Genomic DNA, 26,554 nt, shown 5'->3' with positions numbered 1-26,554 from the left:
TATAAATAATAATTGGGAATCAAATGTGTTTTATTCAAGAAAGAGAAGCCATCGCGAAACTGTATTGCGTTTTGACATCATTTGATGCTCTTTATAAACATCGATGTGATTGGTACATTTTTATGCAAATTAGATTGTGAAATAGCTCAAATTCTTCCTTCAGAAGATTCTAACAGGAATTCAATAGCCTGTCTATTGTTCGAAATGGTAAAATTGCTGCAATTGGATTCATTTTTTTATTTGCAAGTGTTATGGAAATGTTTAATTTGGAATATTTAAAGGACTAAGCGGCTTCCAACCTACTTCTTAATGAAACAGTGTGCCCTAAAAATACAATTCCAAATAGTCCTCTGCTTGGCAGGCTCAGCATGATATGAGTTGAAGCCTTTTCTCTAGGAGATGAATTACCCACTTTGCAACTGCTGCATATATTGCTCGCTCTATGGTTATTCTATTTGATTTGCAAGAGATATCTTTTCAGAGCATTTGAGTCATTATAAATACTCATTCCCAAATGTATTCAAAATACACAAAATAAGGGATTGTGTTTGTTTATTTTTCTTATGCCTTTTTTCCTTTAACCTATATCTGGCTCAGTAATTTCATATTTTTTGAACTTTTAAAAACAAGTTGGTATATTGAGGGAAAATAATCAAATCAAAGTCGATTTTAATTTAAAAAAAGTAGTCTATTTTGACAAATTTGACAAGAAGAACATGATTAATAATTTTTGTCTAATTGGCGGCATGTGCAAAAGCCTCCCATAGTAGTTATTTTTAATAAGACTTGTTTGTTAGATGTCATTTTGGTCTCATATGCTGAAAAATTGTTGCTTGAACTGAACTGTAATATACTCACTGATGGAATTCTAGGTTATGACATCCTAGCAGGAAAAATCAAAATAGTTATTTGATAAAGTCCTTCTTCACTGAGCCTTTCTTGAAATTAATTTGTTAGGTCTGTCTTCCCTCCTTCCCGGGAAATAGGAGCTTTTTGGAACTTCTGAGTGTACTTTAGTTATTTATAGAGTAGTTTAGTCCATCCAGTACTCCTCTGAATTAAGTGCTCTTTAAGAGCAGCACTTAGAACAACATAGAACTTAATTCTGATTCATTTTGTGTGTGGACTCAATGAGACAGAAATAAAGCTAATTGCCACCCTCTCCACCTTTCTTGCCTTTTCCCTGGCCTAAGGGTAGAAGATTTTCCCCCCGGGGAAAGGGATGCAATTTACAAGTGATGTAGTATGAATAGTCCTGTCTTATGCTCGAACTAGGCAACTAGACTCCCATCTTTTCCATCTCAGAGTCAAGGGACCTTGGGAAAGGGCAGAAGAGAGGACTGGCTATTTCTCTTTTCTTCCATTTTCTCTCACACGGGCTTACTCCTTTAGTCAATAAAATATGTTTTAATAATTTTTAATTTCTATGAGGGGGCAAGAGCATTTCAGTCTCACAAGATATTTCCCAGGGAGTCTCTCCAGGAAGACAGGCTGCTTATATTTACCCATTGATAGTATCTAAGCTCCAGGCCCTTATCAACCCCCAAAATCCTATTACATATTTTCCATAGAACAGTGTTTAGTTACTTCCCTAACAACTAAAAAGGGTGCTTTTTTACCAGAGCAAAGGGAATTTTCGCATCAGTGGAAACTACTAGTCTTTTCACCGAAAAAACTAAACTGTTAAAACTCAGTGACTAGTTTTCTAACTAAACATCTTAAAATCCATTTGTCATCCGAAACTTCATTATCTTATCCCTGAAACACCCTTCAAGTTCTTTTAAGATTATTTTAGAATAGCTCAGTGAACATGCAAGCCAATTATATAATTGCTAAGGAGATAAAATATAAATGATTTGTCTGTGTCTAGTTTTCATATGCTCAAAATGGATACTGGACATCACCTTTTTTTTTTTTTTTTTTTTTTTCCTAACTGTGACAACTTCTTTTATTGGCAGTGGGTCAAAATGAATTTGTCTCTAGTCGAAATAAAATAGTGAGGTCTTATAGGGAGAGACAGGAGAAACAGTTTTACCTAAGTAATAATAAAAAGATGGAATAACTCAAACAAAGGTACATGCACAAGGAAGAAAATCAATTGTCCTTTAAAAAATGTTAGACAAAATTGGATATTAAAAAATTATATATTATAAAGCAGATTCTACCCATGGAAGTTTGATAAATATACATTTTTCTCTCTTCTGCAGCTAATACAGACTATAAGTGCAGTAGACAAAGATGATCCCTTAGGTGGACAAAAATTTTTCTTCAGTTTAGCAGCTGTCAATCCAAACTTCACAGTACAAGACAATGAAGGTAAATTTTAGAACGTGTTCATTATGATTTAAGGTGACATTAACAAGAAATTTTCCCCAAAATAACAATTACCATATACATGATATATTCATTTATAGATCTGTGTTACAAAATTTTGGCTTCATTATATTTTTAATGCGCTATTATGGTAATTTCTTAACAGTGGTTACTTTCTTGAATTTTAAGATTATAAAATATGTGAAAGAAGACTCTATATGGGTTCTAATGCAAAGACTGAATCTTGCAAACATTAGAAAGGCCGGAATAATCAGTTCCTATAACAAAATAGTAGGACACACAGAGAAATGAATGGCTCAATGAGACTCTTGTGTAAACTTCAGTGAGATTTAGCAGCAGCAGATTCACCAAAGCCAAAAAGGCATAGAAGAGACAAAGAAAAAATAAAAGTAGCCACATTAGCCTATGAGGGGATTGGGTGCAAAAACATAGTTTCAATGGCAAGATGCACTATTCTTCTGTGTAACATATGAATCTTATAATGACTCTGTGATCAAAAATACTAAACATATTTCTTGCATTCTCAAAAAAAGCAGCAACATATTTTTGAGGAAAAATACAAAAATGGGTCACTATTTTCAAAAAGTCAAACAGCTTTATTCTTTGGAAAATATGTATGATAATTATTCTAGGCTAAACAAAAGTATGTAATCAGAGTTTTCTGTCTTCAACAAATTTATGTTAAAACTAATTATATAAGGTAGTTTTTGGTAAAAAGACATACTTGTTTTAGAGCTACTATAGATGTAATTATTCTTAAAATAAATCTAATAACTACATTGGCATATTTACAATACCTTCCTAACTGTGTATGTACACTGGCAGAGCCAGGTTGCTATAGCATATCTAGGTGGATTTCAGAATGTCAGAAAGCAGTTTAAGATAATGGATAGTTTTACACTGAGCAACTACTACTTGAGATATTTGATATAGTATGATCTTTGCACAAATCAGCTGAAGGGAGGCATCGGTTGGTAACATCTATTTACTAATGAGCTTCTGAAATGTCTATCTTTTCTGTCCCTCTGGACACCTAAAATAATTGTGATTAGAAATATTTACGTAGAATTGGCAAATAAAATACAAAATGCCCAATATCAGATGTAATATCTGAATATCAGAAAAGGACCCATCACTTTAATTCGCTGAATCTGGTAACCTAAACATAGAATTTAGACAGGACATTCTTAGTACTGAGCTGAAATATTGTATTGTATTGTACCACTTTCTAATTGTATTTTAATTTGTTTTATGTTCTTGTTAAACTGAGCCCCAGATCTCAACAAGCCACCTCTCAATTTTAAAAAGTAATAGAGACTTGAAATAGTACTATCTTATCACCGCACTTCACAGTTACTGGGGAAACAACTCAAGGCTAATCTTAATTAATTTTTGATAAATAGTAGCAATTTCCTATACTGGGTAGAGTTCCTGATCCTACATAAGTTACTCAAAGCAAGGACTGAAGCCATATGAATACAAACCTGAACATACACTAAATAGAATACCAGTAAAGTCTGATGGAATATTTGATCTAATCTTTCATAAATTCACTATTTTCTGTTATTGGGTGAATTTTGAAAGAAATTCCAATGACATAGACATCACCTTAAAGTTGACCTTCTTGAGAAAATACCCTTGCATTTGTCTATATGTTCATCTTAAAAATCTTTAATTCTGCATCTTTCTTAAAATACATTTCCTGCTTCTGTGATACCACAGTTGGTATCACATTGTTAAAGATTCCTCACTTTTCACTAACTTACAGGTCAAAAGCATAATTATATGATGACTTTCTGAATATTTAATAAAATGATTCAAACAGAATTGTTAGTTTAAGGTAAAACTTCTTTTGGCTCTTCAATGTATCAAAGCTATTGCAGGCAAAATTAAGATTTAGAAATTTTTGAAAAGTTAAAAGTAAGGCAAGAAGATTCTGAAAATACCCATATGCATGTAAATGTTTGTTTTAGTGTAGGTTTGAGAAAGGAAGAATTGTATCCTAATACTTCTTGGAAGAAAAGTCAGAATTGCAACATTATCAGGATTACATTTATTTTTTAAATTTGCTTATGCACATCTTCTATTTTGCTAATTTACTATTCTAGATTATGTGGTAGTTAACTGATATACTAAGATTTAACTTCTTGCTAAAATTTAGGAAATGATTACTTTATGTTCAACCACTACACCTGCAAAAAGATTGTCATGTTCTTTTCTTTTTCTTAAATTTTGCTATCCTGTTGGTTTGATTTAGCAATTGCCTAACTCACTCCCTTCCCTACATTGGCATTTTAAGCATCCGTATGGGATTGGCTAAACAAGACCCAGAACATTGGACAAACAGAATAGGAAATTATCATCCAAGTATATATTGATTTTTTTTTCAATATCATTATATAGATGCACAACCCACATTTAAGGATACTGGGTGAGTTATTGGATAAAGGAAATATCAGTAGCAATATACTAGGTAGGAGGATGCTAGCCTTGATTAAGTCCCTACTTCTTTCTGTGTGTCTGTTAGGCACTCCACATTAGTGTCTTCCACCAATACTTTGAGTTACACACTGTATTCATTTTAATTGGTGGAAATCAAAGTTCAAAAATATTAAGTAACTTGCTGACTGTTCTTCATACATCGGGACTCTTGAAGGTTTTTGAATGCTTAATTGATTTTAAAAATACAACTATAGTTAAAATTTACCCAATCATATTTTTCTTCATGAATATTGGATTAATGTGTGTTTTGTGTATGTGCACACACATACATTTGTAAATAAAAAACATTTACTATAATTTTTTCTTTGGTATGCGTAATATTTATGTTTTTCGAAAACTGTGATAAACAATATGCTACCATCTCTATAGTCTTGATAAATGATTCACTTATAAAAAATCACCATTTTGAAAGCATCTGAAAATTAGTTAAAAATCTAATAAGTAATAATGGTATTAGATTCTTCAAACTGTCTTATTTTCTTATCTATATTTGAATTGCCTTGTATATATTTGATAGGGAAATTGATATCAATTTTGTATTTTACACAAACAACTCTTTATTTTTGTGTCAAACCACGTTGATCAGGATGAGACAAATGTATTGTCCCCAAAGCCATTTGTAATATGTTAAAATTTATTTTAGATAATACTGCCAGAATTTTAACCAGAAAAAATGGCTTCAGTAGACATGAAATAAGCACCTATCTCTTGCCTGTGGTGATATCGGACAACGATTACCCGATTCAGAGCAGCACTGGCACACTCACCATCAGAGTGTGCGCATGTGACAGCCAAGGCAACATGCAGTCCTGCAGCGCTGAGGCCCTGCTCCTTCCCGCCGGCCTCAGCACAGGGGCCTTGGTCGCCATTCTCCTCTGCATCATTATTCTGCTGGGTAAGAAACCGTGATTATTTCCTAGATGGCTTACTTCACAGTGTTTGTAAGTGGAAATGTTACTATTAAAATACTTCCCCTAAAACTAACCCCAAAATTTAAGACAGACATCAATTAACAGTGGAATGTTGTTTGTATTAAAATATTTTATCTGATCAGACAGAGTCATTACCTTCCCTTTTTAAATAATGAAACTGAAAGTTAGAGATGTTCTAAACGTTTTCCAAGGTTACACAATTTCTGAGTGGCTGAGCTAAGGCAAGGCACCTTGCTGTCAGTCTTTATACGTAGTTTTCCAGTAAATCTAAAGTATTTCCACTGTTTTTGGTTCTTATTACAGCTGGACAATGGCCTCACTATCTTACCTCTTCACTTATATAATGTTAACATAGCCTTTTACATCGTTCACTTGTCCCTAAAACATACTTGATTTTATAACCCAGAACAAATTGCTTTTTAACTGCTTTTGAGTTAAAAATCAGATTGTTTACTCTCTAGTTGCATTATCTTAAAACTATTGGGAGTATTCTTGTGACTCCAATCAAAAAACACTGTATCTGATATTTTAAGAAGCAGTGAAATGAACTGGGATTTTGAAGCCAATCTTAGTAAGTTTCATTATCCTCATTATTAGCACATTTTTTACTGGCTAAGATCCTTTAGCTGATCATAAGCAATCTGAGGTTTAAAATCGTTACATCGCAAGTTTATGTGTGTGCACAAATCATGAATTTAGCCAAAAGAAAAGGTCACATTTTCTCAAAAACTTGAAGAATAAACATTTTCTTTCTCTTGGTGGTGGCCTATTTATTTTTTAATCAGTTTGAAGGTCAAGAACAGTTGTCAATGGATTAAAACTTTCTTTTTTGTTGCATTAATAAAAGTCCCGGGCTTCCCTGGTGGCGCAGTGGTTGAGAGTCTGCCTGCCGATGCAGGGGACACGGGTTCGTGCCCCGGTCCGGGAAGATCCCACATGCCGCGGAGCGGCTAGGCCCGTGAGCCATGGCCGCTGAGCCTGCGCGTCCGGAGCCTGTGCTCCGCAATGGGAGAGGCCACAACAGTGAGAGGCCCGCGTACAGCAAAAAAAAAAAAAGTCCCTTGTCTGCCCTCTAACACAAGCTTGAGGGCAAGAAGTCTTACTGTTCTGAGTTAATAAAACAGAAAACATAACTTAATACCATTTTACATAACAACATAATTGCCTTCATTCAGGCTGCTGTAACAAAATATCATAGACTGGTAGCTTAAACCACAGAAGTTTATTTCTCACAGTCTGGAGACAGGGAAGTCCAAGATCAAGGCACTGGTGGATTTCATGTTTCGCAAGGGCATACGTCCTATTTCACAGACGGCTGTCTTCTCTTGTATCCTCAAGGGGCAGAAAGCAATCCTCTCTCCTGTGTCATGTCAAGAGAGCACTAATCCCATTCATGAGGCTTCCACCTCCATGACCTAATTACTTCCCCAAGACTCCACTTCCGCACACCATCACATTGGGAATTTATTTAGGCTTTAGCATATGAATTTTTAGGGGACACATTCAGTCAAGACCAGTAATAAATCCCATATCCTTTAAATGTTTGTTCTAATGAGGCTAAATAAATATAGATATTTCTTCATACATATACCTGGTAAGATATTTTCCCTTCCTTTCCTCATCTAACTGAATTCACATCTGTTTCTCTAAATAATCATTTTTAAAGGATTATGACCAAAATGTCTGGGGATAAAGAATGAGGGTGGGAAACTAATACAACCAGAGGGAAAATGATTTTAGCTTTCTCCTATCTTTTATGCTATTACCATTATGATGATTACTAAAATAATAAGCATATTATTATTATTACTGATACCTTCCCATGGAAGTAGGGAAATGTCCTGTCTGAATGATAGACATTTCTACTTGTGGATCTATACTCATTAAGATACATATAGCTGAGATTCATACATAATTTTTGTAGTTAATTCAGTGTAGTAATTTGAATTTACTCTTTGCCATCATGTGATCCAGCAATTTTTTTTTTGATCTCATGAGTGATATATATTTCCATGGAAAACCTCATAAATTTCTAAACTAATAATGTCTAAATAATGTGATCATTTTTTCCCAGTAATTAAGGCCTTCTAGTAACAATGTAAGGAAAAAAAATATGTAAGTCCATCCACAAAGCTATTTAACAGATATGGATACTCCATATCTTGTGAAGAAAGCTGCCTTTTTAATATTGCATAAGGATGTAAAAATATGGGCATATTTTTGCCCTTCTTCATTGTTTTATTTGAAGCTGAATTTGATTTGTGTCTATTTTTTAAACAACATCTTATGTCACTATTTAATGCAAAGTATAAATAACATCTGTACAATCAGGAACTATCTCTAAACAGTTCTTAGAAAAATAGATAAAATAAGTCACTGTATTTGAAAAAACCTTTCACATTGCTTTAAATTAAATTAGAACCACTGTTCTTAAACTCTAACCATCCTGGCTAAATCCTTCAACACTCCCCTCTCCTCTCACGCCTCCCCCTCCCCACAAGCCCTGCAAAAAAAAAAAAAATTATGGAAATACAAAATTAACCCTAAATTCTAACCAGTTCCAGAAAACCTAAATAACAAACTCGTTTATAGTACTTCCACTCGTTATTTATTAATATGTGTTTCAGATGGACCTCTAATGCATCTTTTTTCTTTTTTCAAGTTATAGTAGTACTGTTTGCAGCTCTGAAAAGACAGCGGAAAAAAGAGCCTCTGATCTTGTCTAAAGAAGATATCAGAGACAACATTGTGAGCTATAACGATGAAGGTGGCGGAGAGGAGGACACCCAGGCCTTTGATATCGGCACCCTGAGGAATCCTGCAGCTATCGAGGAAAAAAAGCTGCGGCGAGATATTATTCCGGAAACTTTATTTATCCCACGGAGGACTCCGACAGCTCCGGATAACACGGATGTCCGGGATTTCATTAATGAAAGGCTAAAAGAGCACGATCTGGATCCCACCGCACCGCCCTACGACTCACTTGCAACGTATGCCTACGAAGGAAACGATTCCATCGCGGAATCTCTGAGTTCTTTAGAATCAGGTACCACTGACGGAGACCAAAACTACGATTACCTCCGAGAATGGGGGCCTCGGTTTAATAAGCTGGCGGAAATGTACGGTGGCGGGGAAAGTGACAAAGACTCTTAACCTAGGATATATGTTCTGCTCAAGCAAGAGGAAGTAACTTTACCGACACCGTCTCCACTTCACAATATTTGATATTCAGGAAAATTTTCCTGCCACTCAGCACAATTTTTTTCCCATTTCCTTTTTAATTTGTTCATTAATTACATTAATTCTTCCCTGTAGGATGTCTCATGGAATATATACGACATTTTATTTAATCACTTCCAAGAGCCAAAGCTATGGAAATTCAGTGTTGTCCTTCTTAGGAAATAAAAAATAATTTCAGAAACATGAACAGGATAGTTCTCCCTTAAGCAGCCTCACAAACAAGCCGCTTCCGTTTCTTAAAGGTGAAGAAAAAATTTAAGGTATATCCTGTTCTGTATGTTAAATTAAAAAAAAATGTACATGTGGTGTTAGTAGGTGTGATATGCAACCTGGTATACAAACGTTTGTGCAATTTCATTTCATCAAATTCTATCTGCTAATGTTTTATATTTATATTTTTGTATTTATTTTTTAAAAAAAATAAACCAGTTTTTACAACTACCTTGTCTCTAGCTTCTTTTTTCTCTAGGGAGAAAAAGTTTCTCCACAGACTAAATATCTTGGTACAAAATTCCACTGAATACAGGTAAGAACACAAAATCATTATCATTACTATTGAGAGCTCTAACCAAATTAATATGATTTAGGGAAGAATTATTTTTCCAATGAGTCTTGCTATGCTGTGATATGTGAAAAACTCTTCACATTAAGAGGGATAGTCATTTACAGATCACCTAAAACTTTACCATATAAGCACATGTAAAACATGACCAGCCTTATGCTAAATATCCCCAAACACCAGCAATGCAGTAATTTCATTTTGTCTTTATTCACTAAAATAATATCTGAAAGAATAAAACGTTTTCTTTTTTTGTATGGCATTTGTGCTATTCAGGTTTATGGGCAATAATAGTTCAGACAGATTTCATACTGAAATAATCTTTTAATGGAAAATAGGCTTACCTCCCACGGTGACTTTGAAATGCCTAGTAATGACAGTAATAATGCTGAATATTCCATTAAGATACAGCAATGGAATTATGTAATGTTTCCCAAAATGCATTACATATTGCATATTGGTAACAAAGTCTGTTTTTCTGTCAATGAATGTTTCAATAGAAAGAAATAAAAAAGTACTGGCAGTTAATTATCCAGAGTTCCTGATATTCAGGGAAGCCAACTGCCACTAACTGATGCCTCTTTTCTCAAGATCCAAACATGATTTATTCATAAATGGAGCACTTTGTTGGGCCTACACTAGGAAGTTACATTCCCTGCTGAGTTTATCGTAAACAATACCAAAGATTTGTGTACTTTCCAATTAGTGAAAATGGTATGCTCTTGGAGTGAGTCAGAGGGCAATATTGACATATCCTTAATGCAGAATTAATTATTTCAATCTTCTTGAATGCTTTTTGTTCCCCAGCTTCCAGGCTGCAAGACACATATCCCTCTGACCACAGACATTTAAGTTTGCATAGTAATCTAGTCATGAAAGAAAAACAACCCATGTGGTCTAATTAAAATTACAGTCACGTTACAAGGCTGACACATCAGACCACAGTAAAACCTAACTTGGTCAACTTCGTATATTCCAAGAACCCATGCACCCACCCAAAAGATTGAGAAAACCCTCAGTATGCTAGAAGGTTTATTTATTCAAATAAAATCATCAACAAATGGAAAAGATAAAAGAAGGTATATCTCACGAGCATTTCACATTAGTTATGATTCAAGCTATAACATTCGGGCTTCCCTGGTGGCGCAGTGGTTGAAAGTCCGCGCGCCGATGCAGGAGACGCGGGCTCATGCCCCGGTCCGGGAAGATCCCACATGCCGCGGAGCGGCTGGGCCCGTGAGCCATGGTCGCTGAGCCTGCGCATCCGGAGCCTGTGCTCCGCAACGGGAGAGGCCACAACTGAGAGGCCCGCGTACCGCAAAAAACAAACAAACAACAAAAAAAAACTATAATATTCATTTGAGTAAAAATTAGTTAAAAATTTTCCAGCATTAGTTATTTTTATTAATATTAGATGTCAGTAATTGGAATTCTTATTTAAATATTTTTAATTATCCTCATACAGATAATTTTAGACTGGCATTAACTTGCTCTATCGTTTATTTTGTCATCCAACTTTTAGATATTTAAAGAATCAGTGAGCTTTTGCATTATTCAAATCAGGTTTCCAAAAATTCTCCTTAAAGAGATTGATTAGCAGGCTTCTTTGGCAATATAAAATCTATATTGTACAGAAATCATTTTTCAGAGTACTGAAACAGTCCTTGGTATCAGATATCCTAATATTTTTTGATAATGACGGTGATATGTTATATAATTAATTTTTTGGAGGTCCTGAAATTAAAAATACACCTATAAGGACCTGCTCAGACTGTAAGTTTCCCTTACATTATACTCTCCCAAAAGCAGGCCCAATATATAGATTATTCTATGTCCACAATTTCTATTATATGTGGAGTGGGGAAAAATGTCACTCAGTAATATGTTGATTTTATCATACAACCATGGACTTTTCATTTATGCATCCATGTATTCATTTATCAATTATTTTGAGCAGTTATTATAAAAATCAAAGAATATTCTAGATCCTAGAGATGTAATAATAAATCATATATAATTTATATATATGTACATAATTATTCTATTAGTGACAATGGGGGGGGGAAAGGCAAAATAATTACCAAAACTCTCAGAATTTGTAACAAAATACCTAACTTGTACTAACTTTTTAAAGTACAGCGAAAAGAAATTATTCTGCCATCCTTTTTTTATGTTTTTTTTTTTCTTTGTTTGTTTTGTGGTATGCGGGCCTCTCCCTGTTGTGGCCTCTCCTGTTGCGGAGCACAGGCTCTGGACACGCAGGCTCAGCGGCCATGGCTCACGGGCCCAGCCGTTCCGTGGCATGTGGGATCCTCCCGGCCCGGGTCACGAACCCGTATCCCCTGTGTCAGCAGGCGGACTCTCAACCACTGCGCCACCAGGGAAGCCCCTTTTTTATGTTTTAAATATTCAGATAAGGGAAATAAAATGATTTATAAACCTTCGGTCATTAGAAATGGTGATTAAGTTAATCAATTCTCATTGGTTCTATTTTCAATGAAATATCAAAGAACGTTTATATAATGATAAAGTAATGCTCTTAGACTGAGGTTTCTCTGTATATGTTAAGTAGATACTGTCACACAACTGCAAGAGTTCCAGACATAAACTATGAGTAATTAGATGTTTAGGATACTCTAAAATAAATAAACTTAAGATGTAGAATTGAGACTTAGGGATATCTACATATTTGGGTTCATTTATCAACACATCTACCTAAGTATCTATATATAATGGCTTCACCATGCTTTCACCAGCTGCACCCCCCTCCCTGCTGGCAGTGCTGACCCTGTGCTGCAGCTCCCTGTCCAGTGGCCTTGCACATGTGTGGGCACCCCTGGGCAGTGCTGCAGGACTAAGTAAGCTGCAGCTGCTGGTGGCTGCAAAGGGAACCTCCCTGACTCCCATGCTGCCCCTCCAGATCTACTACAAATCTACTACAGATCTATTAGAAATGCCCTCTGTTCCCAAGCTTGAAATAAAGTAGACTGTTGGTGTCCTTTTGCACCTGGCTGCTGGACCTTCCCATTGCTCTGAAAGAGTGCAGGTTTCACCCACAGAGAGGGGTACAGGGCTCCCGCTTGGACATCCTATAAGTTGAAAATAGTGTAAGGTAGAAGCATCTAGTTACTTTTGCTGAGGCTGCAGGAGAGAGCCGAGTCTTTCCTTTTTTACTCCAATGTTTTGCTCAACACCAAGACTTTTTTTTTTTTTTAAGAAGATGTTGGAGGTAGGACTTTATTAATTTATTTATTTATTTTTGCTGTGTTGGGTCTTCGTTTCTGTGCGAGGGCTTTCTCTAGCTGTGGCAAGCGGAAGCCACTCTTCATCGTGGTGCGCAGGCCTCTCACTATCGCGGCCTCTCTTTTTGCGGAGCACAGGCTCCAGACGCACAGGCTCAGTAGTTGTGGCTCACGGGCCTAGTTGCTCCGCGGCATGTGGGATCCTCCCAGACCAGGGCTCGAACCCGTGTCCCCTGCATTAGCAGGCAGATTCTCAACCACTGCGCCACCAAGGAAGCCCAACACCAAGACTTTTTAACTGTTGTGACCATACTATTCCTAGCAAATCCCCCATGCAAGCAATTGGATTCATTTCATCTTTAAAACATACACAGAGGGCTTCCCTGGCGGCGCAGTGGTTGAGAGTCCGCCTGCCGATGCAGGGGACACGGGTTCGTGCCCCGGTCCGGGAGGATCCCCACATGCCGCGGAGCGGCTGGGCCCGTGAGCCATGGCCGCTGAGCCTGTGCTCCACAACGGCAGAAGCCACAACAGTGAGAGGTCCGCGTACCGGAAAAAAAAAAAAAAAAAAAAAAACATACACAGAATCTCACCTCTTCTCACCATTTCCATTACCCAACTCAAACCATCAACACCTGTTTTCTCCATTGTTAGGAGCATTAACTTCCTAACTGGCCTTTCTCTTGCACCTTGCCCCACTTATACTCTACCGTCAGCACCGAGGTCAGAGAAATATTTTCAAAACGAATTTCCCATCTGATTGCTCCCTGGTTCTAAACTCTACTTCCTCATTTTACTCAAGAGTAGAAGGCAAACTCCTTATAATATCCTGAAGGCCTGTCCAGAACGCTTCGACCTCTTCTCCCATTTACTCTGCTCCAGCTTCTCACCCTTTACTGTTCCCCTCTGACTTCATGTGTTTATACTGACCATTCCTTCTATCTCCAGCCATGTCCTTATTTCTTTATAAAATGCTATTTTATAAGTTCTCTATAAAATGCTATGTTAATTACGGTCCACACTGTCCACCTTACTTATAGAATTTCCCTAGACTAACCCGTTGCTCTTACACTGCATTTGTTTTCTCCCTAACACTACCACAGTTTTAACATGTTATATGACTTATTTGTTTACTATGATTATTTTCTCTCTCCCTCAAATAGAATGTAAAATTCATGAGAGCATGGATTTTGTGTTTTTTCATTGTGATGCCCAATACACAGAATCATGTCTATCTGTTCAGGTATTCAACAAACACGTATTGGAAGAATTCATAAATATTGTACTTTTGGATTTATCACATATTATACTTAATTTTAAATCTGTATGTATACATATTATGCATATGATATTTCTGCTTCTTCCTTTATTCAGATAGTGAACTACTCAAAGTTATAGGAGGTATCTTAGTGATTATTTTGCTCATTTACCAGGAACGATTTTACTTCCAGACTGATATAGTACTTGGATATTGTTTTAAGGATAAATGTTAATTAGCCAAAAATTATTTTGACTAATTGCTTTAGGAAATTAGAGATATATTCTGAAGGGCACACAAATCTGAGAAAGTCAAAACGATGATTTAAACGAAGTTACATAGTAAACGTGCTTAGAATATTTACAAAGTGTTGAAAATTATAATAGTGGGAATTGACATAAAATAAATACTACAGTCAGAGAATGACTAACTTTTCAGGTTCTGTTCTGATGTGGTTGGGGTCTGGGTCATGATGGGAATTTAATATTGCAAAAAGGTCAGAAAAAGGGGCAGTTGATCAGGGAAAGTTTTGAAAAAGATTATGGTGAAAGGGAACAGAAGACCAGAGCCCCAAGGAAGATGCTCCTGCTTCCTTGCCAAAAGGCACTAGGGTTCAATTTTTTTTTTTGAGGGTTTATTTATTGCTTTAAATATTTATTTTTCTTTTCGTTCTTTTTTTTTTAAACATCTTTATTGTAGTATAATTGCTTTACAATGGTGTGTTAGTTTCTGCTTTATAACAAAGTGAATCAGCTATACATATCCATATATCCTCATATCTCCTCCCTCTTGCGTCTCCTTCCCACCCTCCTTATCCCACCCGGTGGTCACAAAGCACCGAGCTGATCTCCCTGTGCTATGCGACTGCTTCCCACTAGCTATCTATTTTACATTTGGTAGTATATATTACTCCATGCCACTCTCTCCCTTAGGCCCAGTTTACCCTTCCCCCTCCCCGTGTCCTCAAGTCCATTCTCTACATCTGTGTCTTTATTCCTGTCCTGCCTCTAGGTTCTTCAAAACCATTTCTTTTTTTTTTTTTTTTTAGATTCCATATATATGTGTTAGCATAAGGTATTTGTTTTTCTCTTTCTGACTTATTTCACTCTGTATGACAGACTCTAGGTCCATCCACCTCATTACAAATAAATCAATTTTGTTTCTTTTTATGGCTGAGCAATATTCCATTGTATATATGTACCACATCTTCTTTATCCATTCATCTGTCAGTGGACACTTAGGTTGCTTCCATGTCCTGGCTATTGTAAATAGACCTGCAATGAACATTGTGGTACATGACTCTTTTTGAATTATGGTTTTCTCAGGGTATATGCCCAGTAATGGGATTGCTGGGTTGTATGGTAGTTCTATTTTTGGTTTTTTAAGGAACCTCCATACTGTTCTCCATAGTGGCTGTATCAATTTACATTCCCACCAACAGTGCAGGAGGGTTCCCTTTTCACCACACCCTCTCCAGCATTTACTGTTTGTAGATTTTTTTCATGATGGCCATTCTGACTGCTGTGAGGTGATACCTCATTGTAGTTTTGATTTGCATTTCTCTAATGATTAGTGATGTTGAGCATTCTTTCATGTGTTTGTTGGCCATCTGTATTTCTTCTTTGGAGAAATGTCTATTCAGGTCTTCTGCCCATTTTTGGATTGGGTTGTTTGTTTTCTTGGTATTGAACTGCATGAACTGCTTGTAAATTAATCCTTCATCAGTTGCTTCATTTGCAAATATTTTCTCCCATTCTGAGGGTTGTCTTTTCATCTTGTTTATGCTTTCCTTTGCTGTTCAAAAGCTTTTAAGTTTCATTAGGTCCCATTTGTTTATTTTTATTTCCATTTCTCTAGGAGGTGGGTCCAAAAGGATCTTGCTGTGATTTATGTCATAGAGTGTTCTGCCTATGTTTTCCTCTAAGAGTTTTATAGTGTGTGGCCTTATATTTAGGTCTTTAATCCATTTTGAGTTTATTTTTGTGTATGGTGTTAGGGAGTGTTCTAATTTAATTCTTTCACATGTAACTGTCCAGTTTTCCCAGCACCACTTACTGAAGAGGCTGTCTTTTCTCCATTGTATACTCTTGCCTCCTTTATCAAAGATAAGGTAACAATATTTGCATGGGTTTATCTCTGGGCTTTCTATCCTGTTCCATTGATCTATATTTCTGTTTTTGTGCCAGTACCATACTGTCTTGATTACTGTAGCTTTGTAGTATAGTCTGAATTCAGGGAGCCTGATTCTTCCAGCTCCGTTTTTCTTTCTCAAGGTTGATTTGGCTATTTGGAGTCTGTTGTGTTTCCATACAAACTGTGAAATTTTTTGTTCTAGTTCTGTGAAAAACGCCCGTGGTAGTCTGATAGGGATTGCATTGAATCTGTAGATTGCTTTGGGTAGTATAGTCCTTTTCACAATGTTGATTCTTCCATTCCAAGAACATTGGGGTTCAATGTTTGAATTGATGTCCTTCTTGTAATCTTTTCTTGTTTTCTTCCTTACAGGCTGTGATTACTGGGTATAAAGAGTTTGATGTGTATTTTCTTTCTTTTTTTTTTTAACATCTTTATTGGGGTGTTAGTTTCTGCTTTATAACAAAGTGAATCAGTTATACATATACATATGTTCCCATATCTCTTCCCTCTTGCATCTCCCTCCCTCCCGCCCCATGTGTATTTTCTTGATTACTTTAAAAAAGCCTGACTTGTTGAGATTGCCAAATATATGAAGATATTGATATGCAAAGAGAACAGCCTGCATATTTACCTATGCATGGACTCTAGAGACAACCTTGAATCAAGAACCCACAAAAAAAAAAAAAAAAAGGAAACGAGCTGAGAGAATTGATGTGAATGAGCAAAGATTCTTGGAGCCAAAAGGTACACTGATGGTTAAAAACAACAACAAGGGACTTCTCATTGGCTCAGTGGTTAAGAATCCACCTGCCAATGCAGGTGACAGGGGTTTGATCCCTGGTCCAGGAAGATCCCACATGCCATGCAGCAACCAAGCTCGTGCACCACAACTACTGAGTCTGTGCTCTAGAGCCTGTGAGCTAAAACTACTGAAGCCCTCGCACCTAGAGCCTGTGCTCTACAACAAGAGAATCCACTGCAATGAGAAGCCCATGCACCATGACAAACAGTAGCTCCCGCTTGCTGCAACTAGAGAAAGCCTGCGTGCAGCAATGAAGACCCAACGCAGACAAAATTAGAAAATAATAAAAATTAAAAAAATAAAAACAGAAGCAAATATGGGCTCCAAAAAAAAGAAAGCCAGCAAAACTATATCTATCTATCTATCTATCTATAATTTATTTTCATCCACTCTAACATTTTTTTATATGTATTACATTTTGCGTCCAATTTCCCTGAAAATCTCTTTATTTCTTTAATGCTACAAATATAATACTTACTCCCGTGCTGAGCTAGCTAAGTCATTTGAAGATCTGGAAACCAGCTAAGCAAAAAAAGAGGAGAAAAGGCATGTTTCACAACTCTAATTAGTAAGGGCAAAAACAAAAAAAAGGCAAATAAAGTTACTTTGTTTAACCTTATTTTCTACTATTATTATAAATGGATTAGTTTAAGTTATTAATACATTAGTAGCACAATGAATATTCTTTATTAAATTAAATGATTTATATAGGAAAGAATTAATGATTAATAAGAGTATAACAGAAAACTGGTAGACACTATGTGAAAGCTCTTTTCCAGCTGTGGAATTATCCTGAATTTGGAACATGACATTTACAACTCCACAGGAAGGATAGCACAGCAACTTCATTCCCAAATTTATCTGAAACCACCTGCACAATGTGAAATATTTAGAAGCATTCTTAAGATTCTTTCCATGATCTTTGCCTCTCTCCTTTTACAGTCAAGAGGATTTTAAATGACTTTTTAATCAATATGTAAAATCTATGCCACTGTGTTACAGTTTACATTTACTTCCATTATCCCCACTATTAATATAGCTTAAATTAAATCTTTCCTAAATGATGTTGTTAATGTCAATGAACCTTTGTGAAAAGCAGCCAGTGATTGACTCTGCTTCTGGCATATTCAACTTTTCTTTTAGAAGAGCAGGACTTTAGCACTACAAAGTTATTTGTTTGAAACTATTATTTATCATTTCCCATCTTTATTGAGATATAATTGATATATAACACTGTATAAGTTTAACGTGTACAACATGATGATATATGTATACATCTTAACTACATAACTTTCATATTTGTTTCTTCAAAGAGTTAAATTTTATTACACGTAGAATTTGTCTCTGCCTTTGTAATAACTCTGAGCATAGAAAATATTCATTCAGAAGCATGTAGGTACTTTAGTAGCACCAACATATGGAACATTCTATTGGCAGACCTATATAATTTAGATTAAGGCAGCTCCTTAAGTTTTAGGTTGCATTTGGTTAAACACTTAAACCTGATAAAATGCTAGTTCCAAGCAATGCATTGGACACCTAAGTAGGTATTACATAAATACTTGTTGAGTGATTGATTAATCTTGGCATTCTAATACTTTGTTTTCTAATTTTGGCACTGTGGAAAATTTCAGGTTCCATGCCTTCCTTACCCTCAACCAAAAAGGCAACATGTTTCATTCATATTGAAAAGGCATATTCTAGAAATGTCACAGTAACCTTTTAAGATGACAGTCTCTGCCTAGGAATTCTTGACAGTAGCTATGCACAATTATGCCAGTTATATTTTGAAACTTTCTTACATCATCTTCCCAAAAGTGATAGCCTGGTAGACAGAGTTTAGGTGATTGGATGGAAGGATATGCAAACTCGATGCACACTTTTATAAACTTATTTTTGAGATAAGAATAGAAAAAGTAAAATTCAATTACTGGTTTATTCATTGTCAAAATGAGTAATTTATTTAAAAGTAATCATATTATGTCTCAATTTCCCTATCTGTGAAACTAATATCTCAGTGCTTTATTAACACAAAACATTGAACACAATTAATTTTGTGCCTAGATACTTTCATTAGTATAAATTTTTCAATTTTATTGAAAAGTAAAAAAAATGAAGACAAACACCAAAGTTATTCTCCAAATCACTTAAAATATAATGATGCATCTTTTAAGTAGTAAACATAAGTACCTAAAATATCACTGATTAGCAACAACTTTAATGTGTGTTCTTATACACAGCATGGTAAGGCTATATCTAATTTATGATAATAGTGTTGAGTAAGATGATAGAGATGATGATGGTGATGATTATAAGTAACATTTATGTGCCTAATATTCCAGGGTTTGTTCAAAGTCTTACATATACTAATACATTTAATAGTCACAATGACTCTGTAAGGTAAATACTATTATTATCTCCATTTTACATATGAGGAAATACAAGTGAGGATTAAATAAAATTGCCCAAGTTTCTACTCTTTCTTCACAAAGGAGTTTGGAAACACAATTGGCTCAGCTATAAGGTTAATGCTCTTTAATCCAAGCCTACTCCTGGTAAGGATAAAACAACAAATCTTTATATCTCAGGGTTAGTAATGATAGTGAGGAGACCTCTATCAACAGAGTTGCTTATAGAGAATGAATTTTTTAATTAAAAAATATGTAGTTGTATTTAAAACACACATTTGGCCTTAGCTTCACAGTTGGTACTGGGTTATCATCTAGGTCAGTAGAATTTGTGTAATCCTGGTCTCTCAGTTTGGTTGGGGATTGTCTCCTTGGACTCTCTAACGTGAGGGTCATATTGTATAATCTACCCTCTACTGGGCCACGAGTGTGTGGAAGATGGGGAGATGATCAAAATATCAAAATGGTAAAGGGAGCATTTCTCTGGTGAGTGGATGTGAATGATGTCCTCTCTAATGTCGATGGAATGAGGGTTCCCTTTAAGTACCAACAAGGGAGTCCCTGGATAAGACTGGTCTTAGGTGTGAGGGAGCTGGAGAGCTGAGGGCCAGGAATTAAGCAGTATTAGAGCTTAGTGTAAAGTATCTGTCCATTTGGGGGACCACTTATGGTTTAAAAGCTTGAGGAGCATATCTTTGAGTAAACTGCTGTGCTTCTCTATAAGTCTGGACACTTGGGACCTGTAAGCTAGGTGGAAGTTCCACAAGAGTCCATGGTCTAGAGTCCATGACTAAACAGCTTGGGAGGTTAAATGAGTCCCTTGATCTGCATCTACACTATCTGGTGGACCCAAGGGGATGAGCACGCCCCTGGTTAAGGAGATTGCGTGATGAGACGCAGCATTTCTGGGGAAAGCCGCCAGCAGTAGTCCTCTGTAAGTATCATACCTACTAGCTCCAGCAGAGGGCAGCAGTGGTCAGATAAAATTAATTTGCCTTCCTGAATAGGGTCTGTCACCTAGGGGCACATGTCCCCACCTGGGAGCCTTCCAGAGTTTTATTTGGGAGCGAAGAGGGCAACTATTTACCACCACTTTGGCTAGACCTGTGGTGAGGGGGATTTCGCACCTGTACGCTCCATCTGTGAGTGTTGTCACTCCCCTGTGTTGGGGTGTAATACGGGCCTACCCTGCTAGTGTGCATGGCACCTCTGGAGAATAGTTGTGTGTGGTACTCTAGGAGGTAGCTCATGTGGGGCCTTGGAACAAGCATGCCATTTGGATAAGGAGCTGCAATGTTATAATGTGCTTGTTGTCATTTGTGCATAGAGACATGAGTGACCGTAATCAGCCTATGTGAGTCGGCTCTCTCTTTCCAAATGGAAACACCCCACAGAAGCTTTTTTTGCATCTTGAAATTATCCATTTGCCTTTGTCCAGACCAAACTGGACAAGCCCATTGGCTACGATCCTGGAGTCAGTAAAAATGTGTGCCCTTGGGAGTCCCATTTTTATGGCCTGTTGTAGAGCCAGGGGCGCTGCCACCATGTCTGCCAGCTGACCCAGGCCAGGAGAGCCCTCCTGGTCTAGGGATATGCTGCCAGAAGGATGAAATTCTGCGGCCTTCCAGTGGGCTGCACCACATACAATGGGCACTGCCATTCAGGAAGAACACCCACTCTCTTTCCATGCAGTTGGTCCCAAGGGGATCCCCAAATTGCTAGAGGGCCATCAGTGGAGGTACCAGTAGCTGCACCTCAGTGTCAGTGGGCAAGAGGCTGAGCATGGGGGCTGCCTCATTTTCCTGCAAGGGAAAGGCCCTTGACGTCAGTTTAGTCCTTTCTTGAAGGTGCCGTGTTTCTTTTTAACAGTGAGTCCTCAGAGGCCATGCCAAGACTCTGCTGGATTGAATCCCTGACTCAAGGACTTTTGTGTGAAGTAGTTCGGACTGTGAGCCCTATGATTCCTCTGTCTCTAAAAGAGCCCAGGAGGCTGCCAACATTTGACATGTGAGTGTCATGTCCCAGGCTGCTGTCTAGGGCAGGCATTTGGTCCAAGGCCCCATGCCCAGAACCCCAGGTAGAGCCATGCTGAGTCTAGAGACCCCACGGGGTGTTGCAGTGACTCAACTAGGAATTCTGAGCTGTAGAGGGACTAAAGGAAGGAGCTGCTGTCTGGTTTGCTGGGCCAGCTGCAAGGAAGTCTGTTGAGGCGCTCCCCAGTGGGAAGAAGCTGATTTGCACGTAACAGCATAAATAGCCTTAAGTAGAATGAACAAGCGTGTTGCCTCCAAAATGTGAACAGAACTAACATGTGCTGGGCCTGTCGTAATGTGACAGGAGGCTTGATTGTAAGTTGAGGTTTTACAGCGATAGGAATTTTGAGGCCCTCAGCTGACTTCAGAGGTTGGTCCTTGGATCTTATGTGGGGCAATGGTCCATCCTCTCTGCTGTAAATATTGTATTTCTAGCTGTAAATCTTCTTGGGCTGCATCCTCAGAGATCCCCCTAGTAGAGTGTCATCCATGTAATTGCAAGGGTGGCAGTGGTTAGTGTGAGTGAATCTAGATCTTGCTACCTCGTTATGTGCCATTCAGATAACCCATGGGCGGCCAGGCTTTTTGGATATCATCTATCATCTCTATAACGTTGGGAATGGAGGCCTTAATGGTGGAAACCTTAATGGTGCACTGAAATTTTGATAGTCAATTGTTAGTTTCCATCCATTGGTGGCCAGTTTTAACACTGGCTAGGTGGGGCTATTAATAGGTGAGACCATGGACCTAATGACCCCAGTGTCAAGCATATTTCTAATGATGGGCTGGAGGCCCTCTGTACCTTGTTTCAGTCAATACTGTGGTGTATTTACTGTTTTCACTGGAGAAGGCTGTTGGACAGGTTCTCATTTCACAGCTCCCACGAAAAAGGCCAGGAATTTGGGTTTATTCCACCTAGTGTATAGCTGAGTAAGGGCCTCCATGCCCATATTAGGAAAAGAGAGAGTCAGGGGACCACCAACACTGGCAACTGTTTTAGAAACATGGTGCTAATAGGCACACCTAGCTTACCTCGTACTCCTTTTATAGTTTTACCTGCTGTGTCTTATAGGCTGCAGAAAGTTCCCTTGAAGAATTTGGAAGGGTTGCCTGGAGTCACTGTGACGTGCGTTCCTGTGCTCATAGAACCAAGAATCTCTGGTTATCTTTGCTTTTGTCCCAGTGGACCACCAGAGTCGTCAATGGGCAATTATCACTGGAAGGTGGGACAAGCTCCAGGGAGCTGCCCATTTGTTAGGGTAATGTTCTAGAGAGGTTGTTTAGGGCAGAGGGAGTCCCAGGACCCTCTGAAGGCCTCTGGGCCATTGAGGTTGGACTCTCTAGCAGGGATCCTGAAGATGTAAGCTCACTGGGGACCCCCAATTGACGGAGATGTAGTATAAGATACTCAGCTGTTTGGAATTGTTCCAGGCATTAAATCCCAACAGGGCTGGCATGGAGGCTCCAGGACCAGGAGGTGAGAAGGGTGCTTTTCAAGGTGGGATGTGGGGCCTGGCACCCAGCGTTGACCTTGAGGTTGTGGGTTGGTACTATACAATCCTTGGTACTATACAATCTGAAAGTCTAGGTGAACGCCTCCTTCACGGAGGGCCACCTTGTCTATTCTCTCCATGGCCTCATTGAATACTGTAGGAAGTCCCCACAAAGTGGAGGCTTACAAGCTCTGTAACTTGGAAGGAGGGCTTCCTGTAAGAAGAATTCTTTGGATTTAAAGTCAGTTGGGGCCTCCTCAGCATTGGAGGTGAAATCCAGTTCATCTGGGTTGCTATCTTAAAAGAAGTGAAAGATCCACTGGACCATACCAATCCAAGGAGAGTCAGGCTTCATCTAGTGTCTTCCTTTGGCCTTGAGCCTTGGAGGTAATAACTGCAATAGAAGGGTGAGCTTCATGCAAGCCATAAAAATCCTAGTAAGCAGGGGAAGGGATTTTCCCTCTATATGCTTAGGGCTTGTGCTTTTGGGTTTGGCCTCTCCCTCCTCCATCGAAGCCTTGGTTATAGCATTGGGATTATTGGTGGCAGCAGCCTTTGCTTTAAGGTTGGCTTGATCCTGGTGTGACCCCTCATGGGTGGGGGGATGGCATCACCAGTGTCTCTTAAGAATTTGGCCTCAGGCTCTGGGAGTCTTTTAAAAGGTTATATGTTTTCCAGTTCTTGGAAAAACCAGCTAGTTGCCTCATTTCTGGGGCAGTGAGTAATAGCTCAGAGCTATTATTAAACACTATGAAGAGTCAGTCAGCACTCCCCCACACTTTTTTTCTCTCCTGCTGCATCAAGTCTTTTAAAATATTTTGAATCTGAAGACAGATAAAATTTTGAGTTTCAGTTTCTAATTCTCTATATCTGCCACTGATTTGACCTAATGAATTGTCCCTTAAAAGATACGCAGTTGACATCCCCTGGTGGTGGGACAAGTAGTCAGTTCCCTCTGAAGCGTGTTCTAATAGACCTCACTGAGATGGGGTCAGCCTTTGCTAGAGCAATGGTACCAGGATCATTCAGACCTAGACCATGAGAGTGAAGAACCGGGGCTTTGGTATGTTGGTATGCCTGGGTGTTGAGCAGTGCCAAGGCTGCTTCTATGGGCATTTCTATGGGCATAGTAAGGAGTTTAATTTCCTTGGGCATTATAGTGGGGGCAGTAATAGGTGTTCTGGACATTTGTATTGAACCATTTGATCTTGTGCCACCTCAAGCCTAGAGTGGGACAGATGATATTCATGGGATCAGAAGACTTGAGATGGGACAGCAGCAAGGTATGCAGCATCAGAAGGACCTGGGCCCCAGCCACATGTGCCTTTGCCCTGGGCCATGACTTTCCCAATGACTGTGTCCCAACCACATGGTTTAGAGCTCAGTGTCCTGGTGCAGCCTGAAAACACAATGGCCTGGGAAGGAGAGCCTCTCCCTCCTCTTTCTAAGGTCACTGCCTGGCACATTTATACAGTAGACCACACCTGGGTGGGGGCTGTCACTTTCCTCTCCTGGCCATTAACTAACACGACTGGACCTTGTGAAAACTTAGCCAACTCTCCTAAGAGTCGGGAGCTGGGTTCATGTTTATAGTTGGGAAACACACCCAAAGCCTAATACCTGCTGGGGGAATTTGCTCCCCTTCCTGTGGGGTATTTCTAGGTAGAAAACACATTTGTAGCACCTCAAGTCAGCTCCAATTATCAATGCTCTGAGGTTCAGGAGGATTCTGGTGATTTTTTCAGAGCTTGCACTTTGGAAAGGGAAGCCAAGGTAAAACTCAACAGAATCAATACAATGCAGTGAAAAATAGCACAACTGTAGGTTAGTATGTGGTAGACTTTTTCCAGATAGAATTACCCACCTGGGAGAGCCAGTCAGTAAACTATTTGCAGCTAAATGGCATTTCTAACAGTTATAGCAAGACTGTTACAATCCATCCCATTCATAAAGCCAATTGTGACTTTGCTAAAAGCCCTAGGGTATTGGGTGGTGAGCCACACTTCAACAAGGGAAGTGAAATAGAGAAATTCATTACACATAGGTCATGAAAAAAGTAACTAGCATGCCCTGAGGGGCCACACGGGCTCATGGCAGGTTACAAGTAGAGAGAGTAGGGCAGGACCTGTGCCCATGCACTTATTAAGGTCATAGGTGGAGTGCTTTGGGTTCCTAGGCTAAGGAAGTATTGGTCAATTCAAACTAAAAGGAACAGGGTTTTGATATGCTTCTGAGAGGGTCTTACCTAAGGGTGCACAAGAGGAAGGCCCTGGGAACAGGGGGAATGCTTATCCCAAGGGAAGTAGGGGGTAGTTAGAAGCATACATTTACTTGTGACTCTGGGAGCTGTTATATAAGGCATGTACTCATAGGAGGGGTTAATTTTTTTTTTAAACATATTTATTGGAGTATAATTGCTTAACAATGTTGTGTTAGTTTCTGCTGTGTAACAGAGTGAATCAGCTATATGCATACGTATATCCACATATCCTCTCCTTCTTGTGTCTCCTTCCTGCCCTCCTTATCCCACCCCTCTAGGTGGTTGCAAAGCACTGAGCTGATCTCCCTGTGCTATGCAGCTGCTTCCTGCTAGCTTTCTAATTTATATTTGGTAGTGTATATATGTCAATGCCACTCTCTCACTTCGCCCCAGCTTACCCTTCCCCCTCCCCATGTCCTCAAGTCCATTTTCTACATCTCTGTTGTTATTCCTGTCCTGCCCCTAGATTTATCAAAACCATTTTTCTTTTTAGATTCAATATATATGTGTTAGCATATGGTATTTGTTTTTCTCTTTCTGACTTACTTCACTCTGTATAACAGACTCTAGGTCCATCCACCTCACTACAAGTAACCCAATTTCTTTCTTTTTATGACAGAGTAATATTCCATTGTATATATGTGCCACATCTTCTTTATCCATTCGTCTGTCGATGGACACTTAGGTTGCTTCCATTTCCTGGTTATTGTAAATTGTGCTGCAATGAACATTCTGATACATGACTCTTTGAATTATGGTTTTCTCAGGGTATATGCTCAGTACTGGGATTGCTGTGTCATACAGTAGTTCTATTTTTAGTTTTTTAAAGAAACTCCATACTGTTCTCCATAGTGACTATCAATTTACATTGTCACCAACAGTGCAAGAGGGTTCCATTTTTTCCACACCCTCTCCAGCATTTATTGTTTGTACATTTTTTGATGATGGCCATTCTGACCAGTGTGAAGTGATACCGCATCGTAGTTTTGATTTGCATTTCTCTAATGATTAGTGATGTTGAGCATCCTTTCATGGGTTTGTTGGCAATCTGTATATCTTCTTTAGAGAAATGTCTATTTAGGTCTTCTGCCCATTTTTGGATTGGGTTTTTGTTTCTTTGTTATTGAGCTCAATGTCCTGCTTGTATATTTTGGAGATAATCCTTTGTCAGTTGCTTCATTTGCAAATATTTTCTCCCATTTTGAGGGTTGTCTTTTCAACTTGTTTATGGTTTCCTTTGATGTACAAAAGCTTTGAAGTTTCATTAGGTCCCATTTGTTTATTTTTGTTTTTATTTCCATTTCTCTAGGAGATGGATCAAAAAGGATCTTGCTGTGATTTATGTCAGAGTGTTC

At 38.3% G+C, this 26,554-nt stretch overlaps 1 protein-coding gene across 3 annotated transcripts in view; it reads left to right on the top strand.

The window, feature by feature from the left end:
- CDH10 (cadherin 10) overlaps positions 1–9,443 on the top strand; it is a 190,576-nt gene extending 181,133 nt beyond the window's left edge. For 2 of the 3 annotated variants that reach the window (XM_067730433.1, XM_067730435.1), the window contains 3 exons: positions 2,208–2,316; positions 5,480–5,731; positions 8,431–9,443. In XM_067730433.1, the coding sequence (XP_067586534.1) occupies positions 2,208–2,316; positions 5,480–5,731; positions 8,431–8,921 (852 nt within the window). In that variant the 3' untranslated portion in view covers positions 8,922–9,443. The remainder of the gene's footprint in view (positions 1–2,207; positions 2,317–5,479; positions 5,732–8,430) is intronic. The other variant, XM_067730434.1, reaches the window with a different exon arrangement.
- The last annotated feature ends 17,111 nt before the right edge of the window (positions 9,444–26,554 follow it).

This window comes from Pseudorca crassidens, chromosome 3, assembly GCF_039906515.1.
Source record: "Pseudorca crassidens isolate mPseCra1 chromosome 3, mPseCra1.hap1, whole genome shotgun sequence".
NCBI lineage: Eukaryota > Metazoa > Chordata > Mammalia > Artiodactyla > Delphinidae > Pseudorca > Pseudorca crassidens.
The sequence above is the reverse complement of the archived record's forward strand: the minus strand, read 5'-3'. Positions and strand labels throughout refer to the sequence as shown.